The following is a 16,310-nucleotide window of genomic DNA, read 5'->3' on the forward strand; positions in this document are numbered from 1 at the left end:
TATACCTCACTTAAACACATACACACAAATACATACAGTAAGATGTGAAACTCACCCTCCTCCAGTCCTATTACCTTCGCCTGCAGTAACCACTGTTTATAGACTGGTGTGGAATTTTCCAGGAGTTTACAGGAGTATATACACGCACCATTTCCATATGCATACATATATACATCTTAGTAGGCTTTTATATTTTAACATAAGTAAGTTTAAACTATATGTATTATTTTGATACCTGCTTTCTTTTTCGATTAACAATATGTCTGGGTTTTTCCATGTCCATCCTTCAGTTTTGCCTTAATGTCCTTTGCTAGCTTAGGGCTCCATAGCTTAGGGCTCATAGTATGAATGTGTTTGATTTCTTCAGTCAGTTTCCTTCTGATGGATGATTAGGTATTTTTCAAATTTTCAATTTTACAGTGCTACTGTGAAAATTTTTGTACATATATGTTTGTACACATGGGCAAGCATTTTTCTAGGCTGCTTTTCTAGAAGTGGATTTGCTCGGGCAAAAGTTACGTACACAGTACTGACAAGTTGGTTTTCAAAAATGCTTTTGTCACTGACACTCCTCCTGACCACATATGAGAGAGCTAGATTCCTGCATCCTCTCTGACAATGGATGTTATCAATCTTTAAAGATTTTGAGAGCAGGTGGGTAAAAATGGCATCTTATTTCTGCTGAAGTTTTAAAAGAGGAAGTTTTGATTTTTTTCTTTATATACAAATATACATGTGCCCTTCGAGAAACATATGCTTCTCCTGCCCTCTACTCTGGGCTATATAATTCTAGAGAACTGTTCTATTTCCTTTGGGAAGAAAGATAAAGAAAGAAGAGAAGTACTAAGCCCTGAAACATAGTATGATAAGTGGGAGAAAATACAGTATTGAAAGTAGGAGAACTAAAAATCTTAAAGGCTTAAATAGATGAAAGTGGTTTCAAACCGGGTGAAAGTAGTAGTTATTTTAAGTTTCAGAAAAGGTGTAAAATTTTGGAAAGCATGTGAGATGGTTTCTATGTTCTACTAGACATATAGTATCTATTAGATCCAAAAATGTCAATGACATAGATGCAAGCATTTATTCATTCAAATAAATATTTTTGAGAGCCTGATGCTCTCTCAACAGCAAGTTAGAGAGTACTTTCTAATTGTAATTTGACGGACTATTCTAGTGAAAACAGCAGAATTCTGTCCTCTTGGACATTCATTCTTACTATGGTAGCGTTGATACCTGTTGGAATTTTAAGATTTAATCCAAATTCATTAATGATGGCTGAATTTTGAAAAGTGCCATGACTTGCTTTAATGAAACTGGTCAATTTAAAGTGGACATTTGGAAACTAATCCTATCACTGACTCTCCAACTAACCTCCATCTGCCCTGTCACCCCATAACTGCTTTTTTTTTTTTTTTTTTAAATTGCATCTTGGATATATTTTTTAATGTGTTTCCTGGCTGAAGAATCTCACTCTAAAGAAACTTTTTTTTTCCTAAACAGGTCAGTCTCTGGCAGAGCCTTGGAATGCCTGAGTTGCTTAGTGGGTGGGGGTTTGGGAAGTGAATGTTAATGACACCTTCTTCTGAGGCAGTATTGCCAGAAGGCTTTGCAGTCTGCGCCCTGAGGGGCTCCAAATTTACTAAGTTTGGAGACAATTGATATCTGTACTGAGTTAGTTTGATTTATGCAGTGTGGGTTTGTCTTGCAGGTGAGGTAATATGCTAAGAGGACTGATAGGTCACTTACAGAAAATGTAAGTAATTGGAAATGCCGAATTTATTACTAGCAAAAATCACTGGACATTATTTCTAGTGAGCTTCTGTGGGTGCATTTTTTCTTCTCCGAAGGATCTCAAAATTGTTTTTAATTTCATGACTTCTCCATCTTGCCTTGCTCTCTCTTCTCCTACTCCATAAATTGCGGTTTCTGACCTGTGCTTTAGGTAGACTTACGGTTTCCCTGAGGGGCACCTGAGAGATTGTCTAGTAGATGAGTCACTCATCACCTGTTCCCACCCGACCTTACTCCTTACCTCTTTCCTACCTCTGGCAGAGCAATTTTTCCTTCCCTTTTTAAGTTTCAAGTAAGCTTTTATTAGAAGAAAGAGTTCCACTGCAGCTGGAAATGTATTTGAAAACCGTAGCACTTCTGCAAAGGAGTTTGCACACTGTATATGTATCTCTTGATATTCATATGTACAAAGACAAGATGATACTTTTTATCACCTTGCTCTGCATTGATCTAATTGGTCCAAATCCTAAGCAATGCCATTCAAAACCCAACTTTTCTAATCACTGGTGTATTAAGTAGGACAGTATTTGAAGGAATGGTTGGAGAATGCTGATGATCAGCCTCCATCATAGAGTCTGAACTTCAGTTTCTCTTTTTTTCTGAACGACTTATTCTCAATTTAGGAAAGTCTTTAGGGATGCATGGATTTTGAGTTCAGTTTTTTTGGCTGGGCTTTTTCTGGGGGGGAAGGTGTTGGAAAAACTGCAGAATCCTAGAGAATAAGGTCTAATTTGTTCAGATTGCTCCTAGAACTTTATGAGAGTTTTTTTTTTAACAGTGCAAATCATGTTTGTGACAATATATTTTATTTATCACTGAAACTTGGGAAAAAATATTTAGCAGTTAGTTCTATGTAAGTGTGTGCTTCAAAGTATTAAAAACATATTTTTTTTTATAAAACCATCCTCTAATTAAACAATCTCACATCCTGAGCACTCACTTTATTTCTTAAGTAACTAGAAAATGTGCTTGCCCTGGGTTAATATGAGCTTTGGAACTACTATATCCTTGTTTATTTAGGAAGCGAGAGGTCATTCCTAACATCTTTATGGTAACCAAAAGATAATTTCCTAAAAGTAGATAGTGTGTAGACTTATAGTTGATAGTTTCATATGTGTGTTACTGTATCCAGTAAAAATGGGAAATATCAGACAGCGATTTTCTAATCCAAATAATGACAAAAAGACGGTTTTTCTATCTCACCATTTACCCTCTTAGTTAGTGTCTCCAGGAATATTTAAATCACTCCTTCAGCTGGTTCTGTAAATATTTATAAGGAGCCAAAGTGTTCAGAGTATTTTTATTAGCAGGATCCCTTAATAAATAATTGTCTTGAATTTCATTTTCTTGGAGTGGGAGGGAGTATGGAGTATATAACTTTATGAAGACTAGAAATAAGAGTTTCTTACTGAGAGTGGCTTCTACCTGATTATTAATTGTTTCAGTTAGACATATTTGCTGTTTATTATCTAGTTCTGTTCTCGTTCATAACTCTGCTAGAGTGATGATTCTCAATATGCTTTGGGGGTCAGGGCCCAGTAAGAGTGGCTGACTCAGCAATGCTGGGGAAAGGGGGAAGAAGGATTAGGAAGGACCCCAAGTGATTATGCTCCATGGCCTTCCTCTTTTGGAATCACTGCTTCTGGGTCCTCTGTCCTGCCCTCCTGCCTCCTCATGTGTTGCATTAGATTTATTGCAGCTGCTGTGGACATGGTTGCCTAAATCTGTGGAATGTTTTGTTAAATGCTGCTGGTGAAATAGTTCATGTTAAGCCTGTGACTACCCTCAACACATGCACACCTTTTTTTCAACCTGTCCTCTATCCTTAGTCTTTTACTCACTTGATCACTTTAGAATTTTGTACTTTGGCATCCTATAGATTCGTTAAGAACTTTTATTCCAAGCACCCAGACTTTAGTTAAAATGATGATTAGTCAAAGTGTTACTCTGTTTGAGCTAAGTGATGACAGTTGTTTGACTGGACCCTTGTAATTATTATTTTAAAATCAAAGTAATAGATTATGATTTCAAAACAGGAACATGATCCAAAAGAATAATAGTAATTAGAACAGCAACCACTTAGAAGACAATAAATGCCCCATCATAGACCACAGGCCCTGTGGGCCCTGAGTCCCACCTGCCTTTGCAATCCCATCTCCTACCTCACTTCCTCCACCACCACCCTCCACCCTCTGGACTAGCCTTACTGCAGCTTTCCGGTTTCTAGAAGTAGCCATGTTATTTCCTACCTTGGGAGTTACGCTTGCTTTTCTCTCTACCTGAGGAACTCCACCGCTAGTATTTTCTTGGCTGGCTCCTTTGAGTTTCACCCATAGTCTCATCTCCTTAGGGAGGTTTCCCTGACCACAGTGACTGCAGTCATTCCCCCACCTCACCACCTGTCCACACAGGCAGTGCACATCATCATCTCTTACAGCATGCTATTTATTTCCTTCAACATTAGGAAACCTAAGTTGTGCCTCCCTGTTACTTATCTCTTTCCCCCACTGGATTCCAAGCTCCATGAAGAGGGTGAATACTATACTTGTCTCATTCACCACTGCAGCCATAGTGCCTTCCTGGCACCTGGCATTAAATGAGTGTTTAAGACATGTTTGTGGTTGAATGAATGGAACATTCTGAGGTCCTAAATTTTTCTGAACCCCTATCAAGATAGTCTATACTTAGTACTTCTATTATGATAACATATGATCTTCCAGTGGTTGAATTTAACCGAACTGTGCTGACTTTTCTCAGGCATATGAAAGATCAGAATAAGAAGGTAGCCAACCTCAAGCACAATCAACAGTTGGAAAAAAAGAAGAATGCCCAGTTACTGGAAGAAGTCCGCAGGCGAGAGGATAGCATAGCTGACAACTCTCAGCACTTGCAGGTGAGCTCAGCCTTCTCCTCTTAATCCCTAAATAATTGGAGATTGACTCCCTCCAAAATATACCCATTGCTATGGGAAAATGTGCACAGAAATGGTGGACTTGCCTTTGCTCTGACTCTAGCACTAACAGCATACTCCCAGGGAACCCGCTAGATCTTTCTGAGTGTGAAGCATCATTTTCAAAATGGTGCCCAAGAAAAGCTGGTTATGGTGGAGCCTACTAATGCTTCACAGAGTCTCTTGGTTCCTGTACCTCAAAAGGTAAGGGCTTGTTTATATAGTTGGCAAAAAAGCTTAAAACAGAAATGTCTTCCTTTTAGAATTATATTTGAAATTGTTTTGGTGTCAGAAGGGAAATGTGTGCATATTATCATAGAAGGTATTTGGAAGAGGATGCATTAAGCCAATTTCAGACAGTTTATAGAACTGGTTTTGTTTTGTTCAAAACTCTGAGACTCTGATCATTATTCTGTCTTTTCTGTGGAATATAGTTATCTCTGAATGTATGGCCCTATCTCAGAAACCAACCAACCAACTGAAAACACCAATTTTTCCTCATTAACCATCCCTATTTTTGGCAAAAGAGCTCTCCCCATGTGCTCAATAAAACATTCAAGCTAAAATAGGGCATTTGCTTTGAAGTTCCTTTATTTATTCCAGTGTGCCTTTAAACAGAACAGTTCAAGTTCGAGTTGGCCAGAGTTCATGTTAAATTCTGCTTATTAATTAGTGTCTTTCTCCAGTTATATATTAGGTTTCCTCCTTGGAGATAGAAGAAGTTAGATAATTTCAGTATGTTCTCATAATTCATCTTTAATTGACCAAAAGAGAAATAAATAATTATTCTAAAGTAGGAAATACAAGGAAACGTCTTGCACAGAACATGGCAAGTGGAGGTTACTTAGTCAATATTGATTTCTTTTTTCTCTGTGTACTAGAGATGCCTTAATGGTGTTAGTCAAGCCCCTTTGCAGCAGTGCCTGGTTTGGATAGCACAATAGTAGCATCATGTCCTTTGTTCAGTCCTGGGATCACCTTAGAATGGACTGGTAGTTTATTTGAATCCAGAACTTCTTTAGTGTTTTTGGCAAATCACATCCCAGGTTTTGGGGTATTAATTTTTCCATGAGTTATATGAGATATTAGATTAGTGCCTGCAGACTGAGATAATAATAACTAAAATTTGCAGAACATTTTATTACCTTGTCAGGCATATATTCTTATTTATTCCTTATAACAATGTTGGTGATTTTATATGTGATGAAACTAGAATCTCAAAAAAGTTATGAAGGGACATCCTAGTAAGGAGTGGAGATAGATCAGGCTTCTGGTCTTCCTGCCTTCAAGACACTAATGTAGAAGAACAATAACAGCAGATATCATTTATTGAATTTTAAGTATGCTGTGTATTGTTTTGTACTTTATAGCAGCTATTTAATTCTTATGTCAAGTAGGTTAGTTGGGTCTCTTATTTCCAAGTGACAGGAACACAACAATCTGAATTAAGCAAAAAAGGGAACCTGTTGGCAAAATTAACTGAAAAGGCCAAGGATGGACTTCAGATCTGACCACATGCAGATATTCAAACAATGGCAACAGGAATCTGTCTTCATCCTACTCACAGGCGTGCTTTGATCTTTGCTGCCTTGATTCTCAGGAATGAGCTCTACAGTGATGCCAATGATGGCTACCAGCAGCCAGCCTACATTCTATAAGTGCAGTCATCCCAAGGGGAGGAGAAGGGCTTTTAGTAGTTCTAGCAAATATTCAAAGTCTGATAGAATAAATAAATTGGCCAGGCCAGGATCAAGTTATGTGATCACCCAGAACCTAGGAGAAAAGTATTAGCCTCACCCACATTCCATGAGGCAAGATTGAGGACAGGTGATTTCCTATAAGAAAGAGGAATTTTGTTCAGAAGGGGTGCTGAGCAGGTGAAATCACAGAGATCTATTATATCTGTCATATGGGGGTAAACTAACTATTATCCCATTTGATACATGAGAAGGAGACTCTGAGAGGTTAAATAACTTACTCAAAATTACTTAGCTAGTAAGTGGCAGAGCCAGGACTCAGACCAAGATTTGTCTGTCTTTAAATGGTGCGGTTTCTAGAAAATTAAGAAAGGAAGGCAAGAAAATTGTAGAGTGGCAGAGAGTCTTCAGGGAACAGGTGGGATTAGAGTTGAATGAGTTTGACATGGGAGGGATAGACCAGTAGGGAAAATCTTCCAGGCAGGAGAACTATCAGCTGAAGTAGAGAGGCTGCACAGAGCAAGGTACAGTCAGAGCACAAAATATAATTGACTAATTGATCATGGTGGCAGAGAGGTTAACTGTTGTTGTCATCTTTCTTAGCTGACTCTGGAGCTAGACTGCCTAGGATTCACTCCAAGCTTCCAAATTTGGTAGTTGAATGGGGAATGACCTTGGGTGGGTTACTTAACTTCCATAAGCCTTTGTTTCCTCATCTGTAAAATTTAGAGAATAACAGTTGCATCTATTCCCAGGTTATGGAGAGGATTAAAAGAGTCAATGCATATAAAGAACTTAGAATTGTACTTGCTTAAAATAAGTGTTAATGATGAACTGTTATTATAGTAACAAGAAAAAGGTAAACTTTTTTTTTTAATGTTTGGGTATTTATATAGTTCTACTCTGATGTACATTGAACATCAAAGTTTCTGTTTTTTCTATATATAGTAATTTTTCCTTTCCTAAGGACACATCTAGTTATGGAAATTAATGTCTTGTTTTGGCATATGAACTTTTGTATAGCAACATTTCATAAGGGGCCTCGATAACTACCTCATAGGCCTATTCATAAAAGATAGCACGGTCTGGAATTGCTTAGTTGCATTCCTGACCACCCCAAATAAAGGATAGCATTTGAAATGCAATAAAATGCAATCACAATTAATTTTGATGAAAATGTCTCTGGTTAAGGTTAATAGACAGTGAAACTCCCACTTTCCTGGATTGTTAAGCAGATGTACTCAGATGCAGTAATTACTGACTTCTAAAGACAGAACTTTCCTTTCTGAAGGCACTTGATTTTTTGGTATTGCTATTGTTTTAAAGTACTTATTTATAAGTACTTTAAATATTTTGGTATTGATTTTTTGGTATTGCTATTGTTTTAAAGTACTTATTTATAAGTTAGCCTATTTTTTGGTATTGCTATTGTTTTAAAGTACTTATTTATAAGTTAGCCTATTAATCCATTTTAAGTGTCAGTCAGCTGGGATCTGATTTGGTTAATTGGTTGGTGGTTGTGGGATTGACACTAAATTAGATTTATTCTATACCAGCATTTTATAATGGTTGGACACCCTGGCTTCATTATTTCAACCAACCAAATAGGTATTACATCCAGAAAAATCTCACGTAGAGTACTGCTTGCAACAGTAATACCTACTGCATCTGGCTTCAAAGAGATATCAAAGAGATTCACCTAGTTGGTATGAAAATTGGAGACAAATTTGAATGTAGATAAAGTGACTATGTTATTCATTGTCCAAACCAGAATATAGCAGCAATAGGCAAAAAATGGGCCATTTCAGTCAAACCTAGGTATATAGTCATGCTAAGAAACATTTCACAAACTCAACCTTCTTTAGTTTCTACGTTTATAGTTTTTTGAAAAGAATTGCAAACTCACATGCCTTCAGGGTCTAGGATGTTAACATAAATAAGAAACAGGTTTGCAAGTAAGAAAATCTATGATGTTTGGTTCTTTCAGCTTGATTTTTTTTGGGGGGGGTAGAGATGTATCAGTTAGCAATTGCCATAATAATGCTGTGTATCAAACTACCCCCAAACTTGGTGACTTTAAAGCATCATTATTTATTCTCACAGAGGGGCATCAGCAACCCATGGGAAACTTCTGATGATAGCAACAGAGGCACAAGAGAGTAAGCAAAAACATTTTAGGCCTCGTAAGGCCTTAGCCAAAGCAAGGCACGTGGATAAGCTTATAGTCAAAGACTGGGGAAGTACACTCTATCCATGAAGAGAACATTGTAAAGGAGCAGATACAAGGAGGGGTGAGGAATTGAGACCAATCATTCAATCTGTTAAAAAAGTAAGATTTGGAGAAATATTTCTCTATTATAAGAAAACCATTAACAAACATAATGAAAAATTACAGTTACAATAGCCTTAGTATATGGATACAATTGAGAGTGGTGGGGATTGTGGGGAACTCAAGAGCCCATGTTTCATTGAAAGGAGTTGGGACCACTAGCTTTGGCTGGGTGTTGCCACAAAGGTGGGCCGAGGGTTGAGGGACCTTCTGATTGCCATAAAATGTGAATTTTTATGTGAAATCCATGGATTTTTAGAAAGTTGATTCAGCTTTTTTTTTTTTTTTAAACACTCTATGGGTCTAGTGAAGCACATGTCCTTGTGAATTGATGGTTTATTTGTAGCCTGAATTGCACAGCCTCAAGCTCTGATCCCACTGGTTTCACATGATATAAATAAGGAGCCTAGGAATGCACCCTAGCTAGCTTAGCTTGACCCATTGAAGAGAGATGGCAGTTTAGTGTATTTGTGTGAGCCCTTTTTTTTTTTTCTTTGTCAGAAAATACCTTGAATTACTGTTTCTCAGAGGAAATACCCAAAGTCTATAGGAATAGAGAGTCTTCTTAATTTAACTTCTAAAAAAATATTTTTGAAAAATTGACAAGGAGAGCAGGAAGGGAAAAATAAAGATCCATGAAGTTAAACTGTTTAGTGTCCAAATACTGACCCTTATTATTTTTAGCTCAGCACCTTGAGTAAGGCAGAGAATCTCTCTGACCCTCACTTTTTTCATCTGTAAGTGGGGATTACACTCTCTACCTCCCTGGGTGGGTTAAATAAGATGAGGTTTGTGAAGGAGCCTAGCATAGTAACTGATCTGTGTGGGGTTTAGTTACTAGAGCTTTCTCCCAGAGAGACTGATAATGAGCTTTTAACCATTGAAGACAGTGGCCATTGGGAGTATCACCCAACAAATCCTTTGCAACTATTTTTACGGATGGGTAATACAGACAGAGAGCACACACTAGTAAATAAAAGTTTCCAATAAAGCATTAAAAAAATTTTGGGCAATAAAGAGGAAAAATTAAAACATTTTTCAAGTTTATGTTGAATTGTGTGTGAAAGTAAGATGTGGAAGATCGTGATTTTCTTGTATAATTCTGTAGAACTGTTCCCCAGGACACAGATTATAGAGCATAATATTTATGTCTGGCCTTGGGGCTTTGGGCTTCTGTGTGTCCCACTAGAGCCCACATGGAGATTTTTCAACAAGGTGTCTTGCAGGAGATTCACACTAAATCGTCATTACCAGAATGCGATGCACCACATGCCCCCAACCTCTAACTATTTCTTGCTGAGTAAATATGACAATTTGAAATCCCAGTGGACATCTTTGTAGATTTTGGCTGCATTTTTCCCTGTGCAGCTTATCGAGTTAATGAACTAACATTCTAAGAAATACACACGCCAATATTTTATGCTCCTTTTCTGTTGTGTGTCTGCAGAATTCTCTTCAATTTATTGCCTGAAAACTAAAGTCTGTTCTTGTATGCTTCCGTTTCCAAATTATAGGTTCCCAGGGAACTGTAAAGTTTCTTCTCTGCCAGTGGTTAAAACCAAGTGTGATCAGTTTAAAAAGCAAATGAATGCTCCCATTTATTCTTGTCCTTTTAGCAGAGTTGTTAAAAAAAAAACTAGAAAGACAATTTTATTTTTCAATTTGTGCAACTCTGTGCATCCATATCTTTTTTCCAAGGGGATTTCCTTTACTTTGCTCCTCCAATTAGAGTTGGAATCAGCTAACAGAGGAAGTGTAGCAAACAACATAAACCTCAAAAATGCATAGCTTTCAGCAATACATATAGTTCATTATAAAGTTGAAGTTCCCAAGCTTTGCTATGTTTTTTCTTTGCAGAGGGACATGTATATTTTAAGCAGCAATTTTTAAACTTCATATCTATGTTCATCTCTCTAAGTCACTGAGTTAAGTTCATTTCTCTTTCAATCCCCAAGCTTAAAATTGTTACTCTAACTGTGATCTATGTTCATGTGTTATGGTACACTTATATGTACTGCCATTAGAAGAAACCTGACCAGCAGAGTTAAGAGATTCATCATTGTCAAAATACGATTATTTAGTTCCTGCGTTTTCATGGCTGTTCCACAGGCATGGTGTAGAGTGATTTAGGAAGGCTCTATTTCAGCCATCTTGTTCAACATACGGAAAGATGAGAAAAGTCATCCTAACATAGGTTTAATAGAAAAGTCACATTTGTTCAAATTTTTATTAGAACTTAATAATGATTTTTAAAAAATATTTTGAAGTGTTTTATTTTGTTTGCCTTGTGATTTTCTACCTTGATGGGTAGAGATTGGGAAGTTCCATTAAGTTGTGGATAAATTCCATCGTGTTGTTGAAATGTGGACTGAGCCTCATCCAACATTTCCAGACTCTGTTCATGGTTTCAGATGATGAGAAATATTCAAATATTTGTAAGTCTGTGGAGGACACAGAACATTGGCGAGCAGGACTAAGGGTTAGTACAGAAGTGCTTTCTTTTCTTGGGGATTTATTTTGACATTTGTTTTTCTTTCACACTATAATCCCCCACGAGCCAAAAAATGACTTTTGTTGTAGCAGGTCCCTGTAGGCAGTCTCAGAAAATCTTATTTGACAATCAGTTTCTAGTAGCCTTGAGTTGAAGTTGTTACTCTTTGTTGTAACTCATAGACTGTCAGGAGTGACAAGGCATCCTGTGCAGTGTATTTGGGAGCTAACCATTTGTTAGAAATGTTCAAGAAGCCAAGTGAAATCGTGTAAATAAAACTGTTGTATGTGGAGTTTTTCTTCTTTCCTCCCGATAAAGTATTACTTGTTTTTCCAAATGTGCAGTGACTTGCATATTTCTTTTGAGAAACGTCTTCTGCTTTTTCCTGAGGATTTGTGACCTAATCCTCTACTTCATACAGCCCCTCTGTACAAGCACAGTATATTTCTATGGAAAAGAGAGGTTTACCCTTAATCAAGTGTTGCCTAATCTACCTACTAAATTACCCCCTGGAGACAGAGTGGGGTTCATTATTCTTTTCTGAAGGGTTTTCAGGTTTCACTCCATTAGTACCTCTTCGGCAGTCCTCAGCAAAGTGGATGTTTGTTTGTCAAAGACTGAAGATCCTGCAGAATGAAATGTAACATATTTGTCAAATGAAATCACTGTTATTATAGGAGTAGAGGCTTGAGTGCTCTGGAATAACAAGGCTTGAGGGGATAGGGGCTGGAGAAAAGAATCTTGCTAGAATGATACAGTAATCTCTTATTCATTTCGATGGAGGTTACTTAGGAGGATCAGTTTTTTTAAAATGTTATCCCATTTTGTGCCTTTTGGCCCCTGAAATTCAAATTGGTAAGGAAAAAGAAGCATGCATCCTATTGTGATCTCCAGTGAAAATTAGAAGCAGACATAGATGTGCTAAAGGGAAGGTGTATTTCAGCTCTAGGGAAAGAGGAAGAGTTGCTTTATAGAGTCTGCCTTTCTCTGTTTACCTTTGACTCTGACCTCTGGGCTTATTTTGAGGTGAGGTTTGGGCTATAAACTGGAGACATCATTTTTATATGTTTGTTAAAATCACTGCAGATGATCAATTTAACCAAAAATAACAATAATATAGCTCAGCCAGAGCCCTGTGGGCTTCTCAAAGTGCTTTCATGGGGTGATCTTCCTTCTCCAGGTGGAAGTTTGTGAACCAGAGTTTATGCAAGCCACTGAGAAATGAGACCTCTAAGGTGTGTACTTGGGAGCACCTATATGTTTTCTTCTGTTCTGCTTGAATCCATACCATGTGCAGTGCAATTTTCAAAGTAGATATGATGAAGGCATTGCTGAAGAACCTACACTTTGAAGGCAAGCTGATTGAAAGAAGAAAAAAGTCTGACAGAACACATTATTATTTTTTCAAAGGTAGAATTTACATAATAACTCACACAAGTGGGATTCTGGAATTCAGTAATCCCTAGAGGGCAATCATGTTCAACGCGCATCAAAAGAGCCAATCCAGTTAAACCAGCTCTTCCTGGCCAGGGTAATTATGGCAGGTTTACCCTGAGATACAACTACCAGAGGTTAGTCATGGGGGCACCTGCAAATCACAGTGCATGTCACCCTGACATCAATTACCTCTTTCTAATAGATGCTGGTATTTCAGCACATCACTGCCCAAAATGGAGACCTGGGCATGGTTAATTTAAAAAACTGTTAACTTTGACATATGGCTTGTCCAAAACATTGCTAAGCTGTATATTCAAACACTCCAGATTATGGAAATGACAATTAATGGCATGGGCAATGATTTAGATTGAAATCTTGCAAAAAGAAAATACAACCCTAAACTCATGTTCCTATTCACTTAATAGTCTCTCCTGTAATATGTGTTTGGGAAGTTGGTAATTTGGATTTATGACACTTTTAATTTCTTCTCTGCTATTACTCTTTCCCTCTACATCTTATTTATGTTGCTTGGAAAAAATCCTGCAAGGTTAAGCAATCATAAGTTTTTCTTACTAGAAAGGACCGTATACTTTGTTGAATACAAGCTTCTTGTTTTGCTGATGAGGGAAGTAGGGCTCAGGAAAGGCAAATGACCTGCCCAAGAGCCCAGAGAAAGTTATTGGCAGAAAGGAGACCAGATCCCAGGCCTTCTGCATTCTTGTCCAGTGCCATTTGTGCAGCCCTCTGGCTCCGTAAGATATGTCTGCCTTCAGTGGGATCTGGACCATTAATCCAAAGGTCCAAAGGTCCAAAGATCAGGCCTGTTCTCCCTCAGTGTTGGATATTAGGTTGAACATCTAAGATGACATAAAATTATTCCTCACAATAAGCTAAGCTTTATGCATATTTTATAAACAAGATACCCTGTCATCTCCTGTTTTCTCTTATGTCTTTAAAATTAGAGTAAATAAAGAAGTGGTAAATTGGTAGTGAAGAAGATAGCTGTGAAAACAGACTGTGAAGCTTAGGACTCTTTAGATGTTAAACAAAAATGGGTTTAAGTTATTTCTATGTTTGCCAGTTTTTCTCATCCATAAAGACTGGTTACCCATAAAGAGACTCAGGCAGTCTTGTCATGGAAAACAAGTGTGGATTGCTTAGACAGTTCAACAATAAGAACGATAGCTGCTACTTTTCGTCGAGCAATGAACTAGGCCAAGAATAATGTCTTGAGCTTGAATTCCTTGGGAAACTGAGAGTCTGAGATTAACATGCAGGACGTTGGTTGGGAGTGCTCCCAGGAAGGAAGGGAAGCAGGATTGGGCACGGGAAGAAACTGACCTGTAATGTTGCTGCAACAAAGGTCTCAGCAGTTCTTATCAGTTGTCCTGGAGTTGGGGTGGCCTTTTGGAGGGAGTTGACCCTAGTTGAGATGAGAGGACTGGGCCTTTGTAACCCCTAATCAACGATCAGTGGCTGCAGACAATCTCTGGGGAAGGCATAACAGCTCTCAGGGAGGGCTCATCCCTGGCAGCTGGGGAAAGAGTGCCTTAGTCCTGAAGAGGAATCTGGGCAGCGAACTACTCATCTGTGGCAAATATCCAGTATGTATATTGCATTCTCCCCTTTGACCCCCACAACAGACACACACAACTGATCTCAGGACTCTTGCCTACACAGCTAAATAATTCTTTTCAGTCCAAGCAGCTGTTAAAAACCAATCCTAGTTGGCCAAGTTGTTCTGTATACACAATGACTTGTTTAATCTTCCCAAGAAATGAGTGAGGTTGTTACTATCTTTGAAACCATTTTATGAATAAGAAGATTGAGACCTGGTGATGTTAAGCAAGAGAAAGAGCTGGCATTTTTTTATTTCTCAGCTCTCAACTACATTAACTATAGCAATAGTGAAAATAATGGTCAGGCTACTCCAAAAATAGGTAAAAAATGAGATGGCATAATAAAGTAAAAAGTTAGATAGACTTGGATAAGGAGTCTTCACATGAATTTATAGGGTAGGAGTTAAACTTCTTTTAATTAATGGGATAGACTTAAATGCTTCTTAAAAGCATATAAAGCTCTACCTTCAAGTTGCCTCAATTCACCAAGCAGGCCCACTGATATTTTGTGAGAACTTTGTTATGGCAGGCACTGTGCTATCGGCTGAGATTTAACAATCAGTATAACAAAATTCTTTATCCTTGAATATCCCAAGATCTTTTCTTCTGGCTAAAGGTGTCCTTCCCAGGCATCTGATTTGTAGCAGCTTCTGTAAGTAAACCTGAGCATGTGTCCCTGGGCTGTTGGTTGTTCTGAGATGGAAGACCATTTGAAAGAGGTAACAATGAGGATGTACCTGCAGCTGGAGCCTTGGTGAGCCAGAACAGAAGCTTCTGGAAGGTCTTATGAACCGCAGCTCTGCAGTGAGGCTTCAAGTGTCTGAGTGGGTGAGGGATGAAAATAACAAAGAGGAGTTGAGGATCTGGATTCTATTCCAGGCTCAGTCTCTAATTAGCTGTGTGACTTTAAGCAAGTGATTTTTGTTCTCTCTGAGCCTGCTTTTTTATCTACAAAATGAGAGGCTTGCTTTGGGGTAAGGGCCCTTTCAACTCTGAAATCCTGGGGTCCTGGGGCTACCTGAAGGGTACACACATGTAATGAATTAAAAGTGCCATCTGAGAGGGCAGTTCATGATCCCACTGGTGATGCTGCTGACCAAATAGAGCATTCATGTCAGTGATAGGGATGTCCTCCGACTGGGAATCCAGGAAAATGGGGGAGATTAGCCTCCTTCAGTATCAGGCCTATAATAAATTATCTAGCTTTAAATGTAATTTATTCTAAGAGCTCATTCTGTTTTCCATCTGAGGTGCAAGGTCTGCCATTTCAAGAAGACTTTGGTAGTGTGCACTAAAACATTATGTTTTCTTTCTTTAAAGTAGCTGATTATAATAATACATCTACCACTTGTTACTTTTTTTGGTATAAGATAAAGATTAGAACTGTGACAGTCTAGACACAAGATACACAATGCAGGAACTCCTCAGCATTGAGCTACCTGGATTACAGACTTATTTCTCAAGGAGGAGAGCTATGTGGCTTTTAAAAGTAATTATTTATGAAGTAGACTATTGTTTTAATAAGCCATTATGTCAATAGGGGCTATTTTCCCCCTTAACCGTGTGGGTCATAGTGAGCTGTGGGAAAATAGAAAGACACTAATTTGACAAAAACCTGGATGATATTATCTAGGTTCACATTTTCCAAAGCATGTTTATGAAAGTGAAGTTCTATGAGATACTATTAGCAGAAAGGGTTCCAGTCCTCAAATGCCTTTGGAAAACAATACGTATTATCTCCTTTACTTGGAGAGTTACCACCATGCATATTAGACTTTAAGAAGTCCAGTAGTCAAGAGAACTGCTTAATGTTCTTTAATCCAAAATTTCTCCAAATCATTTGACAAAAGTCCCCCCAACTCTGGAACATACATTAACATGGCAAAGAATTAGTATTTTATGGAACTTGGGTAAATGCTGATCTAGGCAATTTGCAGTGCTGATAGCTGAATTTGCAGTCAGCTCTTTGACTACAGTTTGAGGTTGAACAAAGTCT

General features: G+C 38.0%; 1 protein-coding gene across 6 annotated transcripts in view; it reads left to right on the plus strand.

The window, feature by feature from the left end:
- Positions 1-16,310, plus strand: part of ERC2 (ELKS/RAB6-interacting/CAST family member 2) — an 870,990-nt gene that overhangs the window by 459,328 nt on the left and 395,352 nt on the right. For all 6 annotated transcript variants that reach the window (XR_010384837.1, XM_064496413.1, XM_064496412.1 and 3 more), the window contains one exon: positions 4,549-4,684. Coding sequence is in view for 5 of the 6 variants with exons in the window: in XM_064496413.1 (XP_064352483.1) it covers positions 4,549-4,684 (136 nt within the window). In the remaining variant the exon portion in view is untranslated. The remainder of the gene's footprint in view (positions 1-4,548; positions 4,685-16,310) is intronic.

This window comes from Camelus dromedarius, chromosome 17 (genome assembly GCF_036321535.1).
Source record: "Camelus dromedarius isolate mCamDro1 chromosome 17, mCamDro1.pat, whole genome shotgun sequence".
Classification (NCBI taxonomy): domain Eukaryota; kingdom Metazoa; phylum Chordata; class Mammalia; order Artiodactyla; family Camelidae; genus Camelus; species Camelus dromedarius.